The sequence below is a fragment of the Grammomys surdaster genome, unplaced genomic scaffold (genome assembly GCF_004785775.1).
Source record: "Grammomys surdaster isolate TR1022 unplaced genomic scaffold, NIH_TR_1.0 60, whole genome shotgun sequence".
Taxonomy (NCBI): Eukaryota; Metazoa; Chordata; class Mammalia; order Rodentia; family Muridae; genus Grammomys; species Grammomys surdaster.
Window position 1 is genome coordinate 6,022,801 of NW_021604562.1, and position 27,271 is coordinate 6,050,071.

General features: G+C 36.1%; 1 protein-coding gene across 3 annotated transcripts in view; it reads left to right on the forward strand.

The window, feature by feature from the left end:
• The window catches only part of Tenm1 (teneurin transmembrane protein 1), a 559,933-nt gene that overhangs the window by 463,262 nt on the left and 69,400 nt on the right, over positions 1-27,271 (forward strand). For all 3 annotated transcript variants that reach the window (XM_028753445.1, XM_028754767.1, XM_028754112.1), the window contains one exon: positions 26,501-26,655. In XM_028753445.1, coding sequence (XP_028609278.1) covers positions 26,501-26,655 — 155 coding nt within the window. The remainder of the gene's footprint in view (positions 1-26,500; positions 26,656-27,271) is intronic.

The window sequence follows — 27,271 nt, forward strand, 5'->3', positions numbered from 1 at the left end:
TCCCTCCCTCCCTCCCTCCCTCCCTCCCTCCCTCCTGCCTCTTATAGACAGCTTTTCCAAAGTCTATCACAAAATATAGGTACCTCAAGGCAAATTTTTAGATGATGTGCATGGCATCCATGTTTAGATGATCATAATTGTTAGCAAAGATTGCTATGTGTTGGTTCTGGTTACCAAATAAATATAACTTGGGGGCCATTGGATTACCACCCAGGATCCCTAACGTGTCCTAAGTGATATTTTCTAGAGTCTCCACACAGTCTAGCATTTAGAGTTAACTGGTCCCAGTCTAGAGCTCCTGTCTCCTCTTTTGCTCTGTGACTTACAATGGATCAACTGTGGTCTGTTCCCACATTTCTGCACCACTGTCAGAAATGCAATCTCACAGAATTCCTAATTTTTCTTACCAATAATTAATGAACTTTTCTTTCTTTAAAATGTCTGGATTATTTTTGAAGTTTTTTTTTAACTTCCATCAACACTAGGATGAAAGAGTTAGTGGGAGCTTAGCCTTATTTTAAAACACTTTCTATCTTGTAGGACTGACCCAATCATTACTCCAAATGCCTGGAATTTGATGCATAAATCTATGTCTCCCAATTAACTTCATAATTTTACAATATTCAATCATATCTCCACCTTAAACTATTCAATTTGTGAATGTCCAAGTTTTAAGTCTGTCATCACATGTCGATTGCCTCATCTGTTTAATTATTCAGACATTATTCTTGGTTCCTTTGCCTTGGTTTTTATGCATGCATGTGTGCATATTTATTTTAGTGAGTTTTAAAAGTACTCACTTCATGGGATTTCTTAAAGCTAGCATTAAGTATTAAACATAATACACCCATGTTGCAGAAAAAATGCAAAAGGAAGAATGAAAATGTTTTTAATTGAAATCAAATCAGCATATACTTGCAACACACAGAAAATCACCAGTAACATTTTAGTAATTTTTCTATATATAACATGTTTTAATTCTATAAGAGTAGATTTATAGTATATATTGTTATTCTATAACCAGCTTTTTACATTTGATGTATTATAAATATCTTTCCATGCCAATAAATATTGTGAAACCAATATATTTAATTTGTTAGAAAGCCACTTACTATTTCAAATACTAAGAGGTTACTCTGTAGCCATTTGACATTTGCCATACTGGAATTAAATTCCAACTACTATGATAGTTCAAAGTCTCCAGGTTCTTCAATTACAGTGTTTTTTATAAAGCCCTTCTGGCGAACCTCAGCCCATTAAATCTGAATTTCTTAAATAGGATCTATACTATTTAATTAACACTAGATTATATTCTTCCTTCTTTTGCTTCCCAGTTCCTTCATGGAAGTTTTTTTTTCTGTAGAAGTTTGCAAAGTGAAACTACATCTAACATTTTATGACTTTTCCCACCTCCCCACCATCTCTGACTCTGACGTCAAATGCATCAAATATGTTTATTTTATAATTGATCAATTAAATATCTCACACTTATGCAAGGTATCCCCTAAGGGAATGGAAAAATCTCCCAAGTATTATAGTAAAGTTTTTCTTCTTTTCTGTGCCAACTCCTATTGCACACACATAGTGGGCCCACAATAAATATTCAAAAAATAAATGAATAACTCAGGTGCAACATATAATCAGCTCATCTTTCAAGAAAATATATCAGGTATGGTCTTATCTTTTATACAGTTTTAAAACTCTTATGGGTATTATAAAGATTTCTGCATAAGTAATAAGGAGGAATCAGGCTTGTATTGTGCCTGAAATTGACATCCACCTGAGTTGCTGCTTGTCTGAAAACCACTCATCTCACCTATCACATTCAACCTGCCACGTAGTGAATGACTATGTCAGCTCTTCCAAAGAAAGCAAAGAATTGGTTCGGTATAGGTTTTGCTGCTTGGAAGCAGCAATAAGAGCCCTGATGAGCAGGATTTGCATGAACTCTTGAAGTGTCAGTAATTAGGGTGCCAAAATTTATACATCTATTAAAGCTAATATCAAACCTAGTCTTTCTTTCTGACAAATCTAGAAGTGTGCTTTCTTTCATCTTGATTTACTTGTCATGCTTTACAAAAGTGCCCCTTACCATAATCTGATACACTTTCAAAGCAGCCCTGAGAACATCAGGCTCAGACGGACCGTTGATGATCTGAACTCATCTGAACAACTTTTACATAATGTTCCTGAAATTTATGTTTTCAACATTTGTCCAAATCCAATAGGTGAATTTGATTTCTTAACGAAATGCAAGTTACAATTTATACGAGTTAGGTATGTACTTCATCCCCTTCAACTATGGAAATGGTATTTGATACCCTGATACTGGTTATGAAACTCACACAGATTGTGGAACCTCTGTACACACATCAGTCACCTTTCACAGACTTGTCAGAACATTCAAGTGCCTAGCTGTAGCTCCTATCTCCTCACTGAACCTAGACAGCATTCACCTTTGTCAGGCAATCAGATGTGAAAATCTTATTATATGAAATGCTACAGGGCAACTTCATAGACTTCTATAGAAGGAACATTCACGAAAGAAGTTATTAAATTATAGTGTGCAAATTAAGAAAGAGAGCAGGACTAATTGGCAATTTCATCTTTGAGGTTTTCCCCCAAATTCTATGTCTCTCAAGAAAGTGTAATTTGTTTGTAGTTTTGCTTTACACAGTTCCTTCTTCCCACTTCTTTGGAAGACAACAACTATTTAATGGAATGCTTTAAGTAGATGTTTGATTTTTTCCCCTTACATAAAAGGTCATAAAGAAAATAGAAATGTACATCTGAGAAGTACCATTATTAGGTTAGGAAAGAAAGCTTGCTCTAAGACAGCAGTTCTCAATCTGTGGGTTGTAACCCCTTTGGGAGTCACATATAAGATATCCTGCATATTCAGATATTTGCATTGCTATTCATAAACAGTAGAAAAATTACAGTTATGAAGTAGCTACAAAAATAACTTTGTGGTTGAGGGTCACCACAACATGAGAGACTGTATTATAAGGGTTACAGCATTAAGAAGACTGACAACTGCTGCTCTTAAGACTTTAACAAGCAACATATTACAGTTTGAGGCAGACTCTCCAACCTGTCTTTAACTACTTACTCAAGGTAAGATAGGTAAATATTGGTTGGCAAGGCAGTTCATTAACTTTCCGAACCTACTCTAAAACTAAGCTGAAATATAATGTGTTTTGAGATCCTTCATCCTAAAGTTGCAGTACATTATCGAATCTGATCAAAAGCCAGTCAGTCAAAGGTCAGCAGGCAGAAACTGTGCTATGTTTCACTTTGGTTTGCTCATTTTTTGTTTGTTTGTTTGTATGGTTGTGAGAAATTGCAGGCAGTTGAGAATTCTAGGTTAGAGAACCTGAACTTGTAAACTATCCATGTAAATGTCCATGTTTTCCTTGAATGGCTGTACAAGTCACTATTCTGTTAGCATGGTTTCTTTTTCCTCACCATTAAAATAGACTTATTAATGCCATTAACTATTTTGGAGCCGGCATGGAATTTAACACATGGTCCTGAAATTTCTCAGATGTAAGATGAAGTGCTCAGGATGGTCTTCTTTCAGATTCTAATGGATTACAATAAACATAGCTAGAGCATGCTGTGCGCCTACTGTGTGCTATTCAGATATTTTCCCCACACTCTCTCTGATCTTCACAACAATTCACTTATCTGTATGAGTCCCATTATGCAGAATGATTCTCATTATATGATTCCCATTGTACAAAAGGAAACAGAAACTGAAGTTGGGTAAGAGATTTACTCAGGATCACATGGTATATAGGTGACATACCAGAACTCAAAGTAAGTTAGCTCATTCCAAAACATCTAACATGAAAAAGACAAAAACCTAGAATAGTACTACTATGCCATACTCCACACCTTTCTACTAAAATTCAGGATATCTGGGAGGATACAAATTTTGGAAACTACTTTAGAACCTAATGACAGGTAGTCACAGGAAAATGACTTTATTTATAAGACAAATAGTTTCCATGTCTTATTTTCTCTAAGTGTGTACTATTGATGTACCATATAGCATTTACATAGTCTGTAAATGTAATTGTTCAAATCAGTCTCTAGGAACTTTTGTCACTTCTCTTTGGAAGAGTCTACAACTAGGAACTTCACCAAATTTTCCTTAAGGGGCCAAGGCAAGATACCTTCATTTTACAAAGTGTCCTGACTACATAGTTAACTACAAATATTGTATGAAGGAAAAATGGAAGCATCTGCAAATAGAATTTCATTTGATAGTTTCTGGGTTCTTCTCCTGGGAAGAAGCCCTTATCTATTCCAATGTGATATGCTTTAATTTGAATCCCAATAAAAAGAAATATTTGCTACTTTAATCATCAATACTTCAATGTAATAGGGCAAAGAAAAGGATTTGGCAAAGAGGTTGAGGGAGTACTATTCCCTAGCATTGTATATGAAGTTGAATTGACTTTAAAGGATGCTTTTAAAACATGCATGGATGATGTCGTTGAAACTGAGGTTCCATTTATTACTTTTACTGCAACTTTCTTTAATTCTACAGAGAACTCAAAGTAATGAGTCATGTAATAGATGACCAAGTACTTAAGCAGAATGTGAAATGGTACTAGGTGGCGTTATAAAACAAAATGTGTGACAAGCTGAATGTGCTTATGTTTTTCTAAGTAGATACAAAGGGTGGAGAATTGACAGGATGTGTTATAATTAATCAATGGCTTAATATGGTTTTCTTAGACCTCAACACAGATTATGTCTCTATTTTCAAGTGTGTCTTTAAATAAATTGACCTCAGAGGCCAGCAGGCTCAGGCAATATCCAGTTGAGTGCAAACAGTTTTCCCAGGGAAGAGAAATAATTCTTAAGCCCTTACACCTTTAAAAGGTGACTTTAGGATATTCATGACACTAGATATGATTCATTTTAACTTTATAGGAAATCATGAAATCTGGATAATATAAAATCTAGAGACAAACGATTGTTTTCATCTCTTCCTAAGTTCAGCTCGGGTATATTCCTAGACTCTAACCTTTTCAAGTATCCGAATACTAATCACAAAAGCTGATTAATGAAAAGATGATAACAATTGGTGACATCTGGTTGACATCAGTGGTGTCTATAAGGAAGAGAGTATAGTAGAGAAACAGGAAGTCTTTTTGGTTCTCCAGTGCAGTGGGGCAGTAATGGCTTTCCTCAATTCATGTAGTATCTTCTATGACTTCTTGATGACAGTCATTTGGAAATATAAGAAGGATATTCTGAATAAAGTTACAGACAAGTGGCAGCATTAATAAAGCAAATGCTATATTTAAGATTCCATGAAATAATCAATGTTTTATAGAAAAAAAATCAGTAATTTCAGACAGGAATCTAAATCTTAGGCTAGAACAAAGAAGTAATTTCAGACAGGAATCTAAATTTTAGGCTATAACAAGGAAGTAGGCTTCAGACATGAAAATGACTTTAGACTAGGACAGGGAAGGTGGCTCAGATATTTTGGTCATCCTGATAAGCCCTTAGAAACAGTGATCATGGGAATGTTCACAGAATTTTGTTTAATGCCTTACTTGTTCTTTGACTATTTGTGTTTATTATCTTGCTTGTTATTCAAATATTTCCATCTATTGTATTGCTAGTTCCACAATCTAGAATTGACCTTAATACATGCATGTAATTAAAATGGTATAAAAGCAAAAGGGAGGAGGGGGGATGGGATAGGGGGTTTCTAGGGAGGGGAAACGGGGTAAGGGAACGACATCTAAAATGTAAATAAATAAAATATCCAATAAAAAAAATCTCAGAGTAATAGCAAAAACAAAGGAGGGAGTAAGGCATTATGATTTCATCCTATAGTTAAAAGATTTGAAACATGATAATTTGGGTTACAGACCAATGAAGTGCACAGGAGCAATGTTGGGGTACCAAATCCAGTATGGGTGCTAAATATAAGGTAGAAGCATCCAACAAGAAAGACACAGTAAGATCCCTGAAAGCAATCGAATGTGAACCAAGGAAATCCTGCATCCAGGAAGCCATGGGCATTTTTAAACAAGATGTAGAAACCAGTATCAGCTGTTAATAGCTCATGAATAGCCACTGGATGAAGCAGTGGTAAGAGATCATCAATGACACATAGAAAAATACAAAAGACAGGAAATTAATAATGAACCAAGGACTTGAGGAACTAGGACCAGAGTGGGCCTTCAATGACAGGGAGAACAAGACTGATACCCATATGAACTCACAAGGACTTTGAAAACAAGCTTAAGACCAGCATAGGTTTTAACCAGACAAAATCTCAGTACTAAGAAGGGGAAGTAGATACAAAATATCACCCCTATCTAAGAAGCTATTTGTAACTAATACCTGCTGCGAGAGGGGAAATCAGTTCTCTCTAATGGTGTGCCACTGGAAATATCAACCACACTTCAGGGCAGGCCCCCATGCCTGGGAGTAATGGACAACACAAAGGGGACTGCCTGTGTTGCGATGGCAATGAGAGAGGCCTGTGAGCTTTTTGTTTCATTTTGTATGGTTTGGGTAGTTTTTGTCTTACTGAGTTTTTTAATTTGTTTTGAATTTTGATTTTGGTTTTTGTTTTGTGTGAGTGTGAACGTAAGTTGGGTGAATGAGGAGGATCTGGGAGGATATGGGGAATGGGAAAGAAAATGATCAAAATATATTGTATAAAAAATATTCTTAAATATTAATGGGAATGGGTAAAGGAGGGAGAATAAAGACATAGTCCTAAGATAAGGATTGAGGATAAGGGGTGTAAGAGTCATGGACCCCAGGATTTTCAAAGAAACAGATCTTTTCTGCTGAAAACGAGGGAATGAGATCAGACATTAGGGTAAGTAGGAAAGATTTGAGAGAATCCTGCAAATCAAATCTGCTTTCCGAGTAGTATCAATAGTCATCACTGTGACCATATCCCCAGCTAGGTTGCAAGGCACCAGCCATCCAATTTTCTAGTTCAGCATCCTTGGGTTAGAACTAGAAGCAGCTTAATGAAAAGTATGTTTGACACTCTTAAATTTTACTCCTTAATAATACCTGACTTTTTAGCAGCATTTTTTCCATGTAGTTTCTTAGTAAAAAACTAGAAACTTAGCAATTCAGTTGTAATTTGATAACATATGGTACATATAAAGAATATCATACAGCCATTGAAAAGGTATAGAAATACATTTTATTCGAGGAGATTTCTTTCATATACTAAATTCTTAGTAACTTAAAACTTTCTGTGACTGTATCAGAGAACATCCAGCATCTATTACCCAAACAAAATGAGAGTGTTAACCATTTCCATATTCACTTGCTCTAATGTATCTGCTTATGATAATCAGAAGAATAGAACCTTGTCTTGTGCAAGCAGCTGTAACTTTAGGACTTTTCTCTCTTTTTTGAGTTTTCTGTTACAATTTAAAAGGCATAAGCTGTTGCTGAGGAAAGAAGCAGACAGCAGGATAGATATGAACTTGGCTAATTGCCTCTTTCCTGCCATTTGTGGTCGAGTTCTCTTTTAGGTGTATTCATGTTTTATAAGCCATGGAAACGTTTATTTTAACTAGCATGTACTTTTCAGATTCAGTGAAACCTTATAATATTTAAATGATGACCACCTAGGTTCTAAAAGTAAACCAAACTAGATAAGAATCCCAGATCCTTCACTCTAAAGAAAGTTGTCTAATTTTTCTGAGCTACAGATTTCTCATCCTTAAAGTGAAAGAATGAATAGTACCCACATAATTGATTTGTTTAATAAATTGCATAAACTGCCTAATAAAATATCTATAGTGGAGTGTACACACAGTAAATATTACCTATGATTCTGATCAGTGATGTTTTGTTACTAATAAGGATTACAATAGTTACCAGCACAATGGATAAGTGACTTTGGAAAGAGGTATACTCTGTATCCTAGGAAGGGATAGTACCACAAGAGAAGCCAGACTCAAGACAGTTTAGGACACAGCTATTGTGTATGATTTAAACAAGTTCTGGTTCTGGTTTATGTTAGGCAATGCCCCGCAGTTCCTCGTGAAACCAAACTAGTTCCCATGTTACTCACCATAAAATTCATTTTGGAAGAATTCTGTTTAGATGTGAAATAAGTGTTTAGAGAAGGAAATTGTCTGGAGCAGCAGCCCATTGATTCAACACTAATTTACTTTATGGAAACTTTGTTTAGAGAGACAAGATCACCTGAAGGCAGCAGGTAAGATCTACTCAAAGCAAGACAGTAAAATCTGATGCTAGATATGGGCTAGGATAGCAGGAAAATTGGGAAAGGTATGGGAATAATAATTAAATAAAATCATCCATTGGTATCCAAGGAAGATATTCAAGTCTTTTATATAAAATACCTAGTGTTTGTGTGTAATCTATGCACATTCTTTCATATCTTTTAAATCATCTCAAGATTACTTATAATATCTAATACTATGCAAATGCTATGTAAATGGTTGTTGTATTGTATTATTTAGGAAATGATAACAAGACAAAACTATGCACATTCAGTGCAGATGCAATTTTTTTTAATATTGTCAATCTATGATTGGTTGCAACCAAGAATATAGAATCTGCATATAAAGAGGGCTGACTGTACTTCATCTACACAGTATTGTCAAGAATGTAGCCTATATCTTTTAAAGATGGGAAGCATAGAACTATAATGTTTCTTATTTAAGACCACTTACCTAAACTAATTTTACTTCTCTATCATAGCCCCTTGGTGTCATACATTTCCTGTCTGTTCACTTAAGAATCACCTCAACTTATCCAAAGCAAACTCTCTAGCCAAAAAAATAAAATAATGACAGAGATCACATCCTAACAGGCTGCAAATCATTTAAATCATATTTTGAGTGGTGTATTATGGTAACCTATAAATAACTAATTGCGTAAAATTGCTTTAGTAGTTTCTAGATGGCAGCTTTAATTAAAAGCACGAGAGACATTTAGAAGTTTAGAAATGGATGGCATGTAATTTGCCCTTTTACCAACCATAAAATGGTAATTAAGGAATTTGATTCACTTCTTCCTATTAAAAGTTTTATGAGAATAGCAAGTTCCTTCTAAATACAGTTTCTCTTCAGCAGAAGGTAGTAAGTTTGCTTTATCAGTCTTCTCCAGTAGGGTAAGATGTTTTAATGTACAAATTCTTCAGAAGTTAATTAGGACATTTCCTTCCATGTAAAATGTTTGTTTTTAAGGCTCTAAAACACAAAAGAGTATTAGAGTTAAAACTTTGATCGTAGCCCCCATATTGTTCCAAGATCAGTACAACATGACCCAGTATGTCTACATTTGTCAAATACATGGGGTTAGGCATGAAACCAAATAAGTGGGGTGTCATTTTCTTATGAGTCTGATATGGCTTGGCAATTTCTGGAGAAAACTTCTGTCTACAGCACATTGTCATTCCAGGGAATCCTAAATATTAACTCAACAGCATGGGATGTTTTTACCTTCAGTAATGCTCTAGAAATATTAAGTAAACCAACAGGTGTACATAGTAAAACTTTAACAGCATAAAGTAAATCAAGATATCTTTCAAAATCTGTAAGTTTCACATCACCATGGGCCAAGCCACCTCTGAGTATGGAGTTATTATGTTTATTTTTATTTTTCAATTGAACAATTGATCGCAATTTTTTTGGCCTTTTCATCCAAGGATTGCAGATGGCATATCCAAGAAACACAGCTGCCGTTTGGGTTTTAAGTCAAAGAAAAGCAGGTTTTTGCAAGTTATCTATGCTGGAATGCAAGCCACAAACTGGTAAAGTGGGAGATGTTTTAAATGTCTCTTCTATTTTTCTCTCAACACCTCCCTGCAGCCCTCAGCTTGTCTCCCCTGGGTATAAATCTAACTTTTCCTCTCCCTTCACCCCAATCAGAATCAGATAAGAATACAGTAGTATACTAAGGAAGGATGGCACCAGGAGTATAGATTTTTCTTGCTGGTATTTTTTTAGAATTTCTAGCAAATAGTGATAGGGAAAAAACCCACTATTTATACTATTTATCATTTTAAATGTTTCTACGGAAAGTGAATGTCCCCTTACTGTATGCATCCAACGATTGATTTTTCCCTCACCTCCCCCCATGCGTTACTCCCATCTGAGGCATAATGAAAATACAAACTAGTGTCCAATGAGAAGTTGAGAACATAGAGCAGCATGCAGTGTGTGCTGCTAAATCTATAAAAGTACAGACAGCAGTGTGCACATCATGTGGTGGGAAAAGTTTGAAAGGAAGCATGTCTAGGTATCTATGATTATTGCTCTACAAGGATCTGTAATTCATTTTGATTTCATTCTTTTTGAGTTTCTGAATAGGGATGGAGATAAAATACATCTTCCTGGTATGTATAGACCTATGGGATTGAGCTACAGCACCACAAAATAATGAATTTTTAGATTTTTTGTATGTCAAAAAAGACACGAAATATTATATTTTAATTGATTAAGTGCTTAAATATGAAGTAAAATGTAGCTGTTGTGCGTTCACATATATACATACCTACAATATTTTAATACACACACACATGCAGTATAATACCTTGTAGCCTATTCTCTGGAGTCACAGATCCTTGTTTTCATGGATGACAGCTCTTCAAAAAGAAATATCACACTATAAAAAGTTGACAGTGTGTTATTCTCATCTGAGCATTTGAAAAGCCACCTGATGAAGGTGTCATATCATAAGTCAAAAAAGAAATGTAAATACAAGGCACTTCAGTCCTAAGAGCCTGATAGTAAAAATATTTTAATTACATATATTTTAGAGTATTACAAAAAAACTTTTCAGTAATCCAAAATTTCATCACCCATCTAGGTAAGCCTAGTGGTCTTGAAAAATATTAATGTAATAATATCTACTGCTTGAAAATTGGAACTGTCGAGAAAGATACAAAGAGAAATGTTCAGCTTCTTTCCCATAAACACAACCCTCTAATGGTAAGCCCTTTTAGCAGATTTTGTGAGTCCATCTGTACCTGTTCCATTTTTTCCTACACAAAAGAATTATTCCCTATGTAATATATGCTATTGAGGTATAAAACATAATATTTACCATTTTAACTCTTTTACATGTATATTTCTCAAGCAATAAATACAGTCACATTTTTGTGCAACCAGCACATACCTATTTTATATGTATATTTTGTGGTGTTGCCTATCAAAACTAAGGTCTCAGACATGCCAAACACAAACTTGCTATAGAGTCCAATGACATAAAAAAGTCTTTCTTCTGAGGATTTCATACAAGCATATAAAGCATTTTGATCAAATTGGTTCCCCTTTTTCTCCACATACATAAATTGGGAATGCACAAAACTAGTACTAGGTGTCATTTGGAGATGGATGGACATGCAACAATGTATCTAAAATGTCTAAGAATGATACACACTAACTTCAGTAGTGGTGCCTCTAAGGAAGTAAGGAGAGAGTGGAAGACTGAAGCCGTGGTGATTCAGCTCTATCCATGATATATTCTGCTTTAAAATGCAGGAACAGTTTACTTTTATATTTATGTATTATGTGTTTAAGTGTTATATATTTATGTGTTAATATATTATGTGTGAAATTTTAATGTTAGCAGTATTGAGTTCTGAGATGTCTACCATTTGAAATGTTGAGTAGTTTTGAAACATTTAGAATCAGAAAGGGGTTTAAGAAACAACTTGAAAATTTGCACCTAACAATTCCATTTCAAAAAAACCAATTTAGTTTGTTTTCTTTTAAACAAATTCTCTCAAAATACTTCACAACATATGAGACACCTGTAACAATACATGAGAACACATACAAGCATTGGCCTGAAAGCAGGTTCTTTAGAGGTTATCTGGTTACTAGTATTCATCTCTTATTCCATGAACTTAGTGAATTTAAGCCTCTCCTATTAGTTGCAGGCTTACCAGCACTTTTAGTACATGCCCATACTCAGAGTTCCCTAAATGGCTGACTGTGAACTTCCTGAAAAAAGCATCAATGTAATGAGTCAACTTTATCATTACCCAAAGTCACTGTTTCCTTGGAAGTGAGTTCTGGCCCATTTAAAGTTTCTCCCTGAGGAATCACAGGATTAACCACTCAAATGTGAGGTTATCTTCAAGCCTCAAATATCAAAGCCTAGCATGGAAGCCCCAATGTTATTTGCTCTATTTTTCTTCCAGTTTCATTTACTAGCTATTTCATTTGGTTTTGCAAAATCTTGTTAAAGTGTGTAATGGATTTGGGGGGAAGGAAGGTAGGTAGGTAGCCCAATTTTACCAGTATTTACTCAGGAAAAGAAGCTGATTATAACAGTAATTTCCCTCAGTGGCCAGGAACCATTTCTCATTTTGGAAAGCATCTCAAACCCAAGAAAATTAAAGCCATACTAACAGATTGACATGTCTGTGTTGTCCCTCCCCAACAAGCCGAAATCTATCAGAATGGATTTTGCCAACACTTTTACCGCTGTACTCTATAGTCGTTTCTCTATCATCTTGAACAAAGTAAGTAAACTCAGAACTGCCATGGTACTATCTTAAGACTTAGTCTTGCAATGTATCTTCTCACCTTTTACAAAGTAGTAAAATGGGGGCGGAGGGGTGAATGTCTAGGGAGAATGAACTGAACAGGGGCTATGTTCGATGATATAAAACCTAAAGCTCATAAAGCAAGAAAATGTTTGTAAAACCACAGGTAAACATGTAAAACCCTCTTTTTTATTTTTAATGCTGGCAGTATAGCTGGTCCAACTTTGACATTAAGACTTTATTCAAATAATCGTTTTAAATATTTACAGGATACTATCCAGATATCACAGACAGCCCAAACTACCAGCTTGTGAGCTGACTATACATAGTCTGATCTTCTCTTGTTCCTAAAAATAAGTTAGAGATTTTTGGACAATTGAATTATGGAACCACTGCAGCTTCAAGCTATCATATCTGACAGTATTTCATTATGCTTCTGTTTGCTTTTGTTATTTATAAGGCTCAGTCTTATTATTTTCTAATTGCTTAGAGTGTTCTATTTCTAATAAAGACCTGAGTCATTTGTCCTATACACATATAAAGTCCTCTTTTATGCACGAACTATGCTAATGCCAGTTACACAAAAGCTTCCTGGTTATCAGACAGAAATCCAGGGATGCCGTCATCTTAATTAATACTTTCAATATATTTAACTGATGTCAATGAGACACTGGCACCAGTAACTCCTCATTGTGATTCATACGGCTTCCATAGATTTTACCTACTTTGCCAAATCCACAGCATCATCCCTGTATATCTTACATCCCTGTATATCTGAGTTCCACTATTTGGTTAAGCTTTTCAAATGACAAATTCAAAACTCATCAAGAAAGAAAAGAAATATGGCCCAGCCCTTAAATAGACTATAATCTGTTTGGGAAGACAAGAGATGACTCATCATGATGTCAACATTAAACATTAAAGTTGCAAGGGTTCAAGGAATAATCACTATCTTGGAATTGATAGAAAGAGGTTAGGGAAAATCAGCAAAAGGGAGAAGTGGTAGAGTGATCTAAAAAGGGAGTTAGACACAAGGATAAAATAAAACTGAGAACTAGATTCTAACCTTTATCCGTAATAGGTTAAGCCTACTCTAAAAGGAAAAGGAAGTCAAAGAGTAAAGCAAAAGGGTGGGGCAAGTAGAGTAGTAGAGAATTAAAATGAGAGATGAGACTTGGATTTCTTAGTTCTTGTTGTAAGGAGATGAATTCGTCCTAATAATGTATTGCTTCTTTGTTTATTTGAATTGGAGTTTCGGATAACCTAGGCTAGTCTTGAGTCTGTTATGTAAGTGATGCTGGCCTTGTTCACCTGATCCCCTTGCCTCTGTATCCAAATGCTGGGAATTACAGGCATGTGCTACTAGGTTTAGTGTATAATGTGCTCTTGGATGCAGCTAGAATCCTATCATACTCTTAATAACAATGTAGGCTTTAGATTAGCAACTTCATGTCATATTGTACCTCACCCTTACCCACTTGGAATTGCATTCCATAGCTCTTTGAAAGTGGTGCAAGCAAAATGACGGGGATTGAAAAGTGATGTAGTCTCTGTGGCACACAGACTGCTTTGACTAGAAAAAAAAAAAAACACAGGATGCTACCCAGACTGATCATCACTGTCAGCATGGAGCAGATGCTGACAGAATTACACATGAGGCTTCTGCCATCTAAGTCAAGCTATGTTGAAGTAGGTAATCATGTACTAGACAAACCACAGCATGATGCCAGAAAACTAACTGTTAATCAAAACCATAAATAAGTATTAACATCATCAGTGTTCACCTTTCAGAAAGATCTTGCAGACAGGACAGCTGTTATTTCATTTGGCCTTTATAGTAATCTGCTGACATGGGCAGCTCAGCTATTATTCCCACCATTAGACAAAGATGAAAGGCTGAGCACTGGGAGTTTAAGTATACAGGTTCAAGCAACAACCTCCCAGACTGAATTTTCTCCCGCCTCATATCACTCATAGATATAGCCATGTAGTTCAGTTTACAGATGAAAAGGTATAGAAGTGACACGGAGGTGCCCGATCGAGACGAATCATGGGACGTGACAAGCATCTAGCTCTTTTAATACTTTTCTGCATAACCTTCTTATGCCCACAGATTAGCAAACTTCTAGATCAACTTGCCAAGGGGGCAAGGAGGTGTGCTGAGAGTTTTTATTCCATGAAACTGACTGAATATCTTGAATATCTTACTTTAATTCAACTGTCATATTTTTGTTTGTTTAAATTCCTTACTCTGTGTGTGTGTGTGTGTGTGTGTGTGTGTGTGTGTGTGTGTGTGTGCCTGTGTATGTTTGCACACAAGCATGCCACAGAGCATAAGCAGATTTCAGAGAACACAGCAACTTATTGGAGTCAGGATTTTCTTTCCACTTTGGTTCAAGTTCAGATCATCATAGCTGGCAGCAAGCATCTTCAGTAAAGGAGCCATCTTGCTGGCCCTCAGCTGTCATGTGTGTTGGCACATGTGTGTGAGAAAGAAAGAGAGCTAACATGTGCATAATTTTGTTGTAGTTGCACATTATTGACAGAGCCCAAACTTGTCTTCCTTAGTGACTCCTGAGCTTCATTTAAAGGCTGAAAAGCTGTGTGCACACGGTGTTCATTATCTTGTCTTACCATTTACAAATGTCTGTCTACTGCTCCTGACATAAGAAACTTCTCTTCTGGCATGAGATCCATTTGTCAAGATGTATGGATGGTGGAGAAATCTTAAATGGGCTTCCTGGGTTGTTTTGAGTGAGCACTAACATGCAAATAATTATCCTAAAAAAAAAAAAACTCTGTTCTTTTTTAGCTAGCCTACTTTTCTAAGTAGTAAGCACTCTCAGCTTACTGCTTCATATCCTGCTCTTACTGATCATTTGGGCCAAGGTATTCTACTTAGTTTGCTTTTTTTTATTAGAACATCTTGGTCCTTCACATACCTTGAGACTCATTTTCCCTAGAGTGAAACAAATACAATTAGCTTTTGGCTGGTCCATTGGCAATAAATGAAGTTTCCTTCCTAACACTAATTGTTCATACAAGGACCTTGGGAGGTGCTTGTTTTCTTAGGATTGCAGAAGCATTTCTTTAAACTGTATCTAAGTCATGTCCTATATCTTAGCCTGTATAGACCAAGTTCCCCTTAAATCACACCCCAGTCACATCTTTTGGGCAAGAATTCTACCATAAAAATAAAGCAAGAAATATACAATTTGAGCTACAATCATCTACTTATCCAATTTTTCATAACAAAATATTGATACACCATTACCACCCTTGCCCCAGAGTCTTCCTTAATCAATTGCACAGCATGGAACTGCACTTATTGATTATGTGTATGAAAATGTTAACCAACTTATAAAATTGTGAAGGCTTTTACCTCAATAGTTCATTAGTGCAGAATTTTTCCCAAGTTAGCAAAAGTGTTTTCAACCCCTATCTTGCCTCTGTGGTGAGTCTAACACAGGGCACTGTGCTAACAAAGGTTACATAAGATTTTCAAGACTTATATCTTCTACTATCTTCAGTCCACTATATGAGGATATAAGGACCTAAAATGCTGAATTATTGCCTATATGGAAACCATTGTCTATGATTCTAAGTTTGGAAAAGACATTTTCACAAAGAATAATAACAATGATTGTATAATTATGATGCCACTTAGCAGACCCATTTTATTTTATCCTCTTCATAGCCCTTTCATTTCCATGGCTCTTGTGATCTTCAGGACATTATACTTTGTGTAGGAGAGAATGTACAGGCAAGGAAACCAAGATAGAAAATGGTGAAAAGCCTTATACAAACTCCTATGAGAAATATGTACTAGACACACTCTAAAAAGCCCATCCCTAACCTCACCTTGGAGCCAGTGTTCTCTCTGCTCTCTCACATGCAATGAAGCAAACAAGTGAGAAATCTTGAGCCATCTGTGCTGCTTTGTATCTCCTGACACAGTGAGTTAGAACAAGATTACAGGACCTGAACACAAAACTTGTATGGACAGAGAACAGTTAATTTGATCTATGGTCTTTTATCTCCCTGTTCTTGATTGTCAAACCCCCTTTTTCTATAGTCAAATCATCAGTAATTATTAAGACTATCTTCCTCTTAATGCTCTTTGGAAAAAGAGATTGTTATTGCAGCCTTCCAACATTCATTTTATAGGCCTCCATGTGTAGCTCTTGACCTCCTAGCATGCTTTGTTTTATTCAAGCTTAGATGTGCACAGATATGAACAAGTGGAAATTTAGTCCATAAATCTGCAGGATTTCTTGAGCACTTCTGCTCAGGTATCCTGGATTTGTTAAACTATCAAAATAAACCTGAAAATTACATTTTTATCCTCAAGAAGCTTATTACATAAGCAAATCGTGTATGGAGAATTCACATTAAAAACACATAAATAACATGATCGCTTCTGCAGCTTAAGAGACAGAGAGCTTGTAGTGAATTAGAGTTTGCAGAGAAAGCTTCAGGAAAGAGAAATGGCTTAATTTCTTCACCTAAAAATGATATTAATACTTGCTATATGGGATTATTATTACTATTAAATGAGAATATATGTGTAAAAAGTCCAGCACTGTACCTAGAAAAACATAATATGTGTAAAAAGTCCAGCACTGTACCTAGAAAAACATAATACTATCACAAATTGAAATGATCATTGGACATCCTACAAGTGTTTTCAAGGGTTAGGAATGTTTACTGGATTTCATCCTAAATTCATATATATGTGTGTGTGTGTGTGTGTGTGTGTGTGTGTGTGCATGTATGTATGTTGTCCTCTTAATTACCTACTGGGATCAGAAAGGGCCAAACAAGCTTTTGCACATCTTCACATCTGCACAATGAACCCATTAGTTTCTGAATATATATATATATATATATATATATATATATATATATATATATATATATATATATATGTTCAGATTCCAGGTTATACCTACTCTAATAAGATACCACTAATGAGCTTAAATTCTTCACTCCTGTGACATCCTGAATTTGCCCCAAGTTATATCGAAGTGTAGTGTAGTGTAGTGTAGTGTAGTGTAGTGTAGTATAGTGTAGTATAGTGTAGTATAGTGTAGTATAGTGTAGTATAGTACTGTATTTGCTTGATTTTTTTTCCTCCATAACTCCTATTCATTTCTGAGCTCCTTGTGGGTAATGTCATGTCTGATTTTACTGTATATACTTCCAGTACATAGCACAATGCCTAACAGACAACAGGTATAAAGTAAATGATGAACAAATGGAAAAACAGACTCTTCAATAAAATTTTACCAAAATGCTGGTTGATGGAGAGAGGGAAGCTGTTCTTTACATTGTCATGCAACATTTCTGAGGATAGACCCTTACAAGCCGTAGAGAAAACAAAATGCTCCAAACTAGACTGGTCTGTCTTTCTCAAACTCAAGATTCTTGGTTAAGTCGTTTGCCAACTTATTGTTCTTGTGATAACTCTGAAGTGCTTCAAACTTGCTATAACTTTTATCAAGCAGAATATCTAATTAAGTACCTCACACCATTCACTAGCCACACAGTACTGGAATGGGTTTAATAGGTGTCTCCTATTGGAGAAATTCTGATGACACTGTTTACTACACAAAGAAATCATCCCAGCTGTTCATTAAAGTCTGTAGTGACACATGGGTACCTAAAAATCCTCCAAGTTCTAGACGCTTCATTAAAAGCTACCTAACAAGAGAAACTAATGGGTTCATTGTGCAGATGTGAAGATGTGCAAAAGCTTGTTTGGCCCTTTCTGATCCCAGTAGGTAATTAAGAGGACAACAGCTAGATCAGTTGAAGAAAAAAATGTTCCTGCCTTAGGTGTGAGCACCTTTATGTGATAGCAATTTTAAAAGAATTTAGATGAACATGAACAAAGCAAAATAAACTACCACTCTTTGACTTAAAAAAAAGTTTTACAATCATCCAGTCAATGTTGTTTACACAATTCAGCTCTTACTCCTGGAGATTAAGCTGGCACCGTATTAAGTTTAAAGTTTACCTACATATTATTTTAACCACTTAACTCTCTCACACACAAAGGAAGCATATTGAAGAAAGAAAAAAATACAATATTTCAGTTTTCTAGTTGATGGAACTACAGATGGGGAGGATTTTATGACTATTTTTCTTTTTGTCTTTTTTGATATTTTTATCTTTTATTTATATTCTCTTGCAGTGCTTAGCCTCACAGCCTAAGCAAGAATTCAGATCACCTGTCAGAGGGGGTTCTGGGTGGCCCCTCTCTGCTTGGTCTAGGGGCAGAAGTCCCCTCTTTTAGGTTGGGTGGAGATGGGTTTTGGGAACACCCTGTATAAAGTAACAGCCTCATCTTGAGACTCGTGATCCTCCATAGCTAACTTATGATAATGTATCTGAGTAGGTTTTGCTACCAAATTATTTATCTGTTGTATCACAGAGTTAGTCCGCCTATTTGAAAGCCAGGGACCAGCAGAAAAAAGCAAAAAGAACCCAAATAATGGTCCCAAGATGGGAGGAAATAGGGTTGACAACCTTGGAGAGGCTGAAAACCAATTCTTGTACCAGCATTCATCTGTCTCTTTCTCTCTCTGATTTTTCTTAGGGCCTTCACTGACCTATTTCATGCTCTCTTTAACCCTCCTTGTTATGACTATTTTTCAAAGCTTATATTCTGAAAAAGAACTTTCATTCACATAGAAATAATTTTTTAAAATGTAGATAGTCTCAGCAGCTGGAATTTTTAAATGATAAACAGAGATGTCGTCTGCCAACATTTGAAATTGTCATTGGACACAATCAAAACTTCTGAGTTTTCTGTTATCTACTATAGGGTTTTAGCTGCCATTTTCAGGCTATCTGGCTCCACATTGGGACTCCTGGTGATCACAACAGCACGCCCCCTTTCCTTCAATATTGATCAGGAACATCCTGTTCCCCAACAGGTGATAAATTTGTTAGTAACTATCCAGGCTGTTTCAGGTTTAGGCAGTTGCCTTCCTAAGAGTTATCTTATTTATTCATTGGAGGATAATAATACAAGATAAGAAGTCAAATAATTTCACCTGTAATTTGCAGCCATTTCATACAGAGTGATGCTTCACAGAGAAAAGAGCTTGTGGTTCAGATATTATATAATGTCCCCTACTTTGCCTAAGACATTATGAATAATGTCTTACAGGATGCACTGTATTTATGAGACAGTCCCTTCATAGAAGCTGCTTGTTGGGGCTTAATGCTGATGAATGGAGACAGGTTATGGTCTGTCAGTGTTTTCACTATGTGCACTAATTTTCAGGAATTTATTTATTTTCTCACACAACTAAAGATGTGCTCCAAGTTTAACATGCTGTACAGGCATCTGAGCCCAGTGTTTTCCTTGGTGGAGGTGTGTAAGTATGAGGACTCAAGCTTGGTGTGTGTGTGTGTGTGTGTGTGTGTGTGTGTGTGTGTGTGTGTGTATGTGTGTGTGTGTGTGTGTGTGTGTGTTGTTGTTGTTGTTGTTCCCACTTCTATCCCCACTCACTCAGCATCACTGTCTGAACTTTTGGTAAGTGCAGAGATCCATATGTCCTTGTTTGGTTTAAGAATGAACACTGGTTACATTTTTAAATCCTGGAAGTGATTTTCTGAATGCAGTTTAAATCTTTTCTTATCCAAGACTGTGGAGTATTGTATTATAAGTGATAATAAAAAACACTGTTGGTTAGCACATCAAATGATGTGACTGTTAAATTATGCCTACAACATTGGACACCAAGGTTTGGAACTCAGAGTACAACAATGTAAATATATGAAATGAAATTGAATCTGCAGATCCTGCTAGCCCCATATGGCTTTATGTGATCTGAAATCACTCACTTTCACATCTCTGAAGAATAAAGCTTAAAATATCCTTGGTATGTGTCACGTCCTCCCACTAAGTCTAACAAGCACTAATACATCATACTGCAGCATTGCCACCACAAGTCTCATTATGGGATGGAACACCTCCCCCAAATAATGAACAAAAATAATGCTCTTTGTTCTGCATGAAATTTCTAATTTGAATTTTACTTCCAGTGACAACTGAATAATATATCTTAATTCTCACAGGGGAAGAATTGGTGAAACTGTGTTTTGGGAAATTGTTTTTTTGTGTGTGTGTGATTGTTGTTTGGTTGGATGGTTGACTGAGAAGCAAAAGAAAATATACCTAGGTGTTTTCACAAAACGCCTAACCAAGCAGGTCCCTCAAAGACCATTCTACTATTTCTTTATCAATGCCAGGCTTAAATGTGACCCAATCAAAGTTAATTAAAGAGCCCCAAGGGGCGCAAAAGAGTACATTTGGAACTTGTGCCTTGATAAAAAGAAGTTGATTTACAAATATATAAAAGGAGAATATTCTACAAACTGTCAGAAAAATATGCCCTGAAGGCAATAGAGGAGTGAGTATTTCAAAGTGCACTCATGTGTGAAAGTCATCTGATATGAACAGACAGAAAAAGACAGATGCACAGTGGTTAGAACTTCACCAAACTTACAAGTGCAAAGGGGATGTGAAAGCAAGGTTAAGCCCTGGATTAGGTCAAATTCTCAACCCTGCTAAAGTTCACCAGTCTAGTAGTACAGAGACAAAATTGTCCTTCATTGTTATGAGCATGAAGGTTCAAAGATTTGCTGCCGTTTAGAATCCGAAATGGACTCTCAAAGACCCAAGTATTAAAGGCTTAGTGTGCAGCACAGCACTACTAGGATATAGTAGAAACTTTAAGGCCTCTTATCATTGCTGGTGTGATCTTGAAGGGAATAATAGGGCATTGCCTTTTCCACATATATCCATGAAATAATGTCTTTTACCACCGTGGATCCCATCGTGAACTGACACCTGAAGCCCTAGGTCAGTGTTGGGGTGAGGAGCAACCAACCATGATTATAATTTTAAGGGTTAGGAATTAAAACAAAATTTTTCTCTTTTTCTCTTTTTTCCTTTTTTTTCTTTTCAAGTTGATTGCTTATAATACTTTTTTTATGATAATGGAAAGCTGACAGGAAACACCTCCCCTATGACATTAGTTAGGGAAGAATTACTTTTTTGCATCCATGGGGAACCTACTCTCATTTTCAGAAGATCCAATTCTGATTTTCTCCTACCTCTTAAAGCAAGGCTTCAGTGTATTTTTAGCATTAGTACTAAAATTGTTATTGTTTCTCTTAATCCCCACTTCAGTATACAAAGAATCATTGTCCTTTGATCCTCAAAGTCTAACAGGCTGCCATTCAGTACCTACTTAGTACGTGACTCTGAGTTCACACAGTTTGAGCACACCTCTTAGAAGTACTCTTTCAGGCTTAAGCTTTCCCTCCTTTGTCTCCAGGCTTCAGTCTTGATCATTTATTCAACCCTCTCATGACAGTGAAATCTTAATTTTTATATTCAGTGATGTTTAATATAAAGACCTTAGAAGGAGGTCTTAAATCAGAGGCCTAATACAAGCCAGATTAAATTGTTGGCAGTTAAGAAAATGATTGTGCCAAAACATTAGAGAAACCAAAAGCATCATTCCCCTTGGATCACCATCAACCAGAATGCTCTTGGGGAGGGGGGATAAGTATTCCTATGCCAACATCATTTGACCTGTGCCAATATTAAGACTCCATTTATTGACTTCATTAAAGGTACATACACTTCTAAACATGATAAAGGGATTTGTTGACATAAGAATCTCTTATATAGTGTTATCCTTGGAGGACTGACAAAACATATAAAAGGTTTTAAGAGGTTTTAGGGAAAATTAAAATGAATTTTATAACTTTTATAAATGTTAAGAATAAAAGGAACACAGTGATTGATCAATTATATCCCTGTGCCAAATCTGAATATTAACCTCATACCAATGCATTAGCTCATCTAAGAGCCGATCATTGGGCTGGATTTTTTTTTTTTTTTGCAGTTATGCTGAATGAACGTTAAAACTCTCTAGCACTGAGATAATATCCCCAGCCATTTGTCCTGTGTTTGTATGTATGTGTTAGTGTATGTGTATGTGTCCATTATGTAGGGGATGCATTCACTCATGTGGGCATATGGACAAGCCAGAGGTTGACATTCAAATGTCTTTTTCAATAATTTCTCCATCTTATATTTTGACACAGAATCTCTTCCCTGAATTGGGAGATGTTCAATTTGGCTAAGAGTGACTAAACAGTGAGCTCTTCCCCTGTCCATGGTCCGCCCTATTTCCACAGCCACAAGACTGGGGTTACAACCATACACAGAAAGCTATTTAGGTTCTTAGGGTCTGAACTGAGATCCTCATGTGCTGCAACCTATAAAGCTTTAGGATTGACCTCCCCTGGAGTGATGGGAAATTAAGATACTACAAACACATATACAGAAAAACTTAGATTGGGTAGCTCATGTACTCTTATAGAAACACATCAACAGCAGCCCAGAAAATCAGCACGTTTATTATATTCAACACAAATGAGGAAGTGGATTAGCTAAATCTCTCTAGTGGGAGAGTATCAGGTTGGAGTCGTCCCAGAGGATAATAGTTTCTGCATAAAATGTCAACATTGAAACTTGCAACAGCAAAATCCTTTGCCATTCCTCTGAGCCTGATCTGGGGATGGTTTTGCCATGGACCTGAGACATTAGAGTTCTTGACATGGCAATGTTCATGTCAGTAATATACATTCACTCAGGACTCCATCCACTCCCAACATTCATGCTGACAGAGCCAGCATTTTACCCACTGAGCCATCTCTCCAGCCTTCATTTTGTTCATTTAAAAAATGGGGTCTTACTAAGTTGTCCAGGATGGTCTTGAAGTAGTGATCATCCCGCCTCAAGCCTCTTGAATAGTTAAGAATATCAGCTTGTGACACCAAGCCCATCTTACATTAGAGTCACAAATTGTCTGTAGATGAGTATCTTAGTTAAGTATATTGTTGTTGTGACAAAAAATACCATGAATGAAAGCACTTTTAAAAAGAACAAATTCATTTTGGGGTTAAGTTCTAGAGGTATACATCCCATTATGGTAGGGAATACATGGAAACAGGCAGAGAAGAAATAGTGACTGGACCATGAGGGTGGCTGGTCACATTGCATCTCCACTTAGGAATAAGAAGTGAATCCCCATTATTAAACCTCAAGGCTGCCCAGTAAGGTTCTAGCTCCTAAACATTTTCCAACTTTCTCAAATAGCATCACAAACTGCAACCAGGTATCATATAAACCTATGGGAGACATTTTGCATTCAAATCACAACAGTGATTTACATTTTGCCAAGCAAATGTGTGTGTGTGTGTGTGTGTGTATTCATGCTTGGACAGGTGTTACACTATATTAAAATTTTGTTTTTATTATTACAGATTTTTTCTAACTTTCACATATGCCTGGTAGATTTCACTGAGTCTAAATAAAAGGGAAACGGGGAAAGAATAATGTGTGAATAATTTCAAAAGCAAAGTAGTTTCCTCCTTGTGTGAAATTTCAGTTTGCACAAATTTAGTTATATGTGGGAAATATTAATAATAAATTTCAAATTGTATACTTTTCTGAGTGCCATGCTAAAATCTCACAACATATTTCCTTACCCTTCTGCAATATGAAACACTCAGAGTATCAAGAACATATTTACCACCTGCCCATTAATTACTTAACCATCTCAGTTTTCAGATCAACTGTTGTAGTATCACAGTGTTGGGTTCAAATTACTTGTATATTGTAGCCTAATGCATATGTAGCTCATCTTACTCAATCCCAATATGTAGGTGTTTTATCATCTCATAGGTTCACAAGAATAAAGAGGCTTATGAGCTGGGGAGAAGACTCAGCTGGTAAAGTACTTGCCTTCAAACACAAGAACCTGAATTTGATCCTTAGAATCCATGTTTTTTAAAGATTTATTTATTTTATGTATATGAGTACACTGTAGCTGTCTTCAGATACACCAGAAGAGGCCATTGGATCCCATCACAGATCAGAACCCACCATGTGGTTGTTGGGAATTGAACTCAGGACCTTTGGAAGAGTACTCAGTTCTCTTAACCACTGACCCATCTTTCCATCCCCAGAATCCATATTTTCAAAGACATGCATTCCATGATTTAGGAACTGCCTCCACTCCAGAGTTGGGGGTACCCAGGGGGCCCCACCCTCTCAGATGAGAAGGAGAGGGTATGGGAGAGGGACTCTGTGAGAGAGTGACCAGGAAGGGGGCAGTGTTTGGGATGCAAATAAGCAAATAAATATTAATTAAAACAAAAAGGGCACATGTGATGACCTACACTTGTATTCCTAGTGCTGGGGAAGCAGAGACTCCTTAATCTCTAATCTTGCTTGTCACTCAGCCTAGCCTATCTGGCAAGCTCAAGCAGTGAGCATCCCTGTCTAAATAAAAAAAATGAAGGAGATAGTGTCTGAAGAATAACACTCAAACTTGTCCTCTGGCTTCCACACACAAACACAAACACATGCAAACAGGCATATGTACATTGGAATACATATAAACATACACATACATAAAACTAAGAATAAGTCTGAATACAATATAAGATACTCTATAGAACATCATATATGTATAACTTATTTATTATAATATTGTGAATATCCTTTTTGTTTTCTTATTAGGTTATGGTAGGTAATATTTTACTGTGACTAATTTCTAAATTAAACTTCATCATATCACCATGGGCATATATTCAAATGTTGATTTTCATCAAAAGCACATAGTATATATGTGGTTCATTATTATACATCATTTCAAGCATCCACCACTGTATGTCCTCACAGGTATTTCAAGAACATTCTGAAAAATGTCAAAGAAAAGGAGAGGTGAATGATATGCATGCTCCTTGTGTAGGTTTGATGATTTTTTCCATCTACTATTTCATATTATCCTTAAAATAGTACCCTAGCCATATAATTGCCTATGCCACCCAGTTTATGAATGATGGGGTTTTAAGCTGACCTCTGAGCCAATACTCAGGAGAAAAAAAACACAGTATCATAAATAAGGCATACCACTTTTTCAAATTTTGCCAAAGAAAGATAATGTTAAAACATGAGATTTGGGGGACAAATACTTGAAAGTGAAAGATCAATTATAATGCATATATCCATTACTAGATAGAATGGTTTCTAAGTACTCTTTTAATATACATTTCAATAAACCAGACAAGAATTAACAGTATGCAAAATCTACAATGAAGTTTGACTGTCCTTCTCATACTGGAAACAGTAAGTGGACTCAGTGGTTTAAACAAAAAGGTCCATAAATTTGGGAAGGAATATGGTGGGAAAACATAGGACTTGGAGGGAGGGAGTGGAGGTATTTGGTCAAAATATGTTATATGCATGCATGGCATTTTAAAACAATAAATGAAAAAGAAGAAAAATCAGAAAAAATTGATTTTTCTAGAACCTTAGCTTTTCTCTGCACAGTGCTATAGCTTCCCCTCCCACCTTTTGAATAGGTAATACAGAGAAAAGTCTTCAGTTTAATTCATCAGAAGTATTACAAATTCCCTTTGAACTAAATATAGGTTCTTGAAAATAGCGCTAATCCTTTCCAAGTCAATTATTTCCTAATGCAACCATGGAAATATGCAGTGGCCCAAGTATCAACATGCTAAAAGAAATGTGACAGACACTGCCTCCTCTGATTTTCCTTTCTGCCTGCGTGTAGGGGTAAGCAAATAGCAAAGGAGCACAGGTATGAAGATGAAGAAAACAAAACTATTAGACCAAGCTTTATCTTTGTATGTTACTTGTCATTTCTTTTCAAACCATGACAAAAATGAGTGTGTGTCACAACCACCATTCCCCATTTCTGCCCTGTCTGTGCTGAGCAAAACTAAATCTGCGTGTCTATACGATGTCTGTCCATTGCGATGACGTTTTCAAGATACTGAACTTACTGTAAATGTGGTCTATTAGATTATTAATGCTAATTTGTTTTTCCCCAACAGGCATCACAGTAGATAAGAATGGATTCATTTACTTTGTGGATGGGACTATGATCCGAAGAATTGATGAGAACGCTGTGATCACAACTGTAATTGGCTCAAACGGTCTGACTTCCACACAGCCACTGAGCTGTGACTCTGGAATGGACATCACTCAGGTAGGCACTGCTGCTTGTCAAGCAATATCACCGTTTGGCATCGTGGAAATGGATAACAATTTTCTCATGCAGAAATTACATAGAAAGGAAGCCTGGTGCATCTGCTATAATGTCAGATAGCAGAATCTCCTCTTTGTGTAAGTTACTTTTTTCCCTTCTCAGAAAACTTTGAAAATAGTGAGCAGGAGTGGGAGTAATGTTAGAAAAAATATGGATATAGCAAAGCCTTCCAAATTTGAATCAAATAAAATTATATTGCACTATTTCCTGAAATATACAATGTTACTATTTTTATTTTTACTTTATTTATTTATATATTGGGGGAGGAAGGAGGTGGGATATATGTGGAAGTCAAAGGACAACTTTCAGAAATGGGTTCTTTCTTTCTACCATGTGAGTACCAGCAATCAAATTCAGGTCACCAAGCTCAGTAGCAAGTCCCTTAACTAGCTGATCTATTTTGCCAACCCAATTTTATTTATTTTTGTATATACTAGCAAATGAACTTTAACAAAGTAGTGATGATCAAAGTCTTTAGAAATCTGTTTAATAAATACTTGAGTATGGCATGTTATTCATGTGTATATAAACGCTATTTCTGGGAGATGTTTTAAGA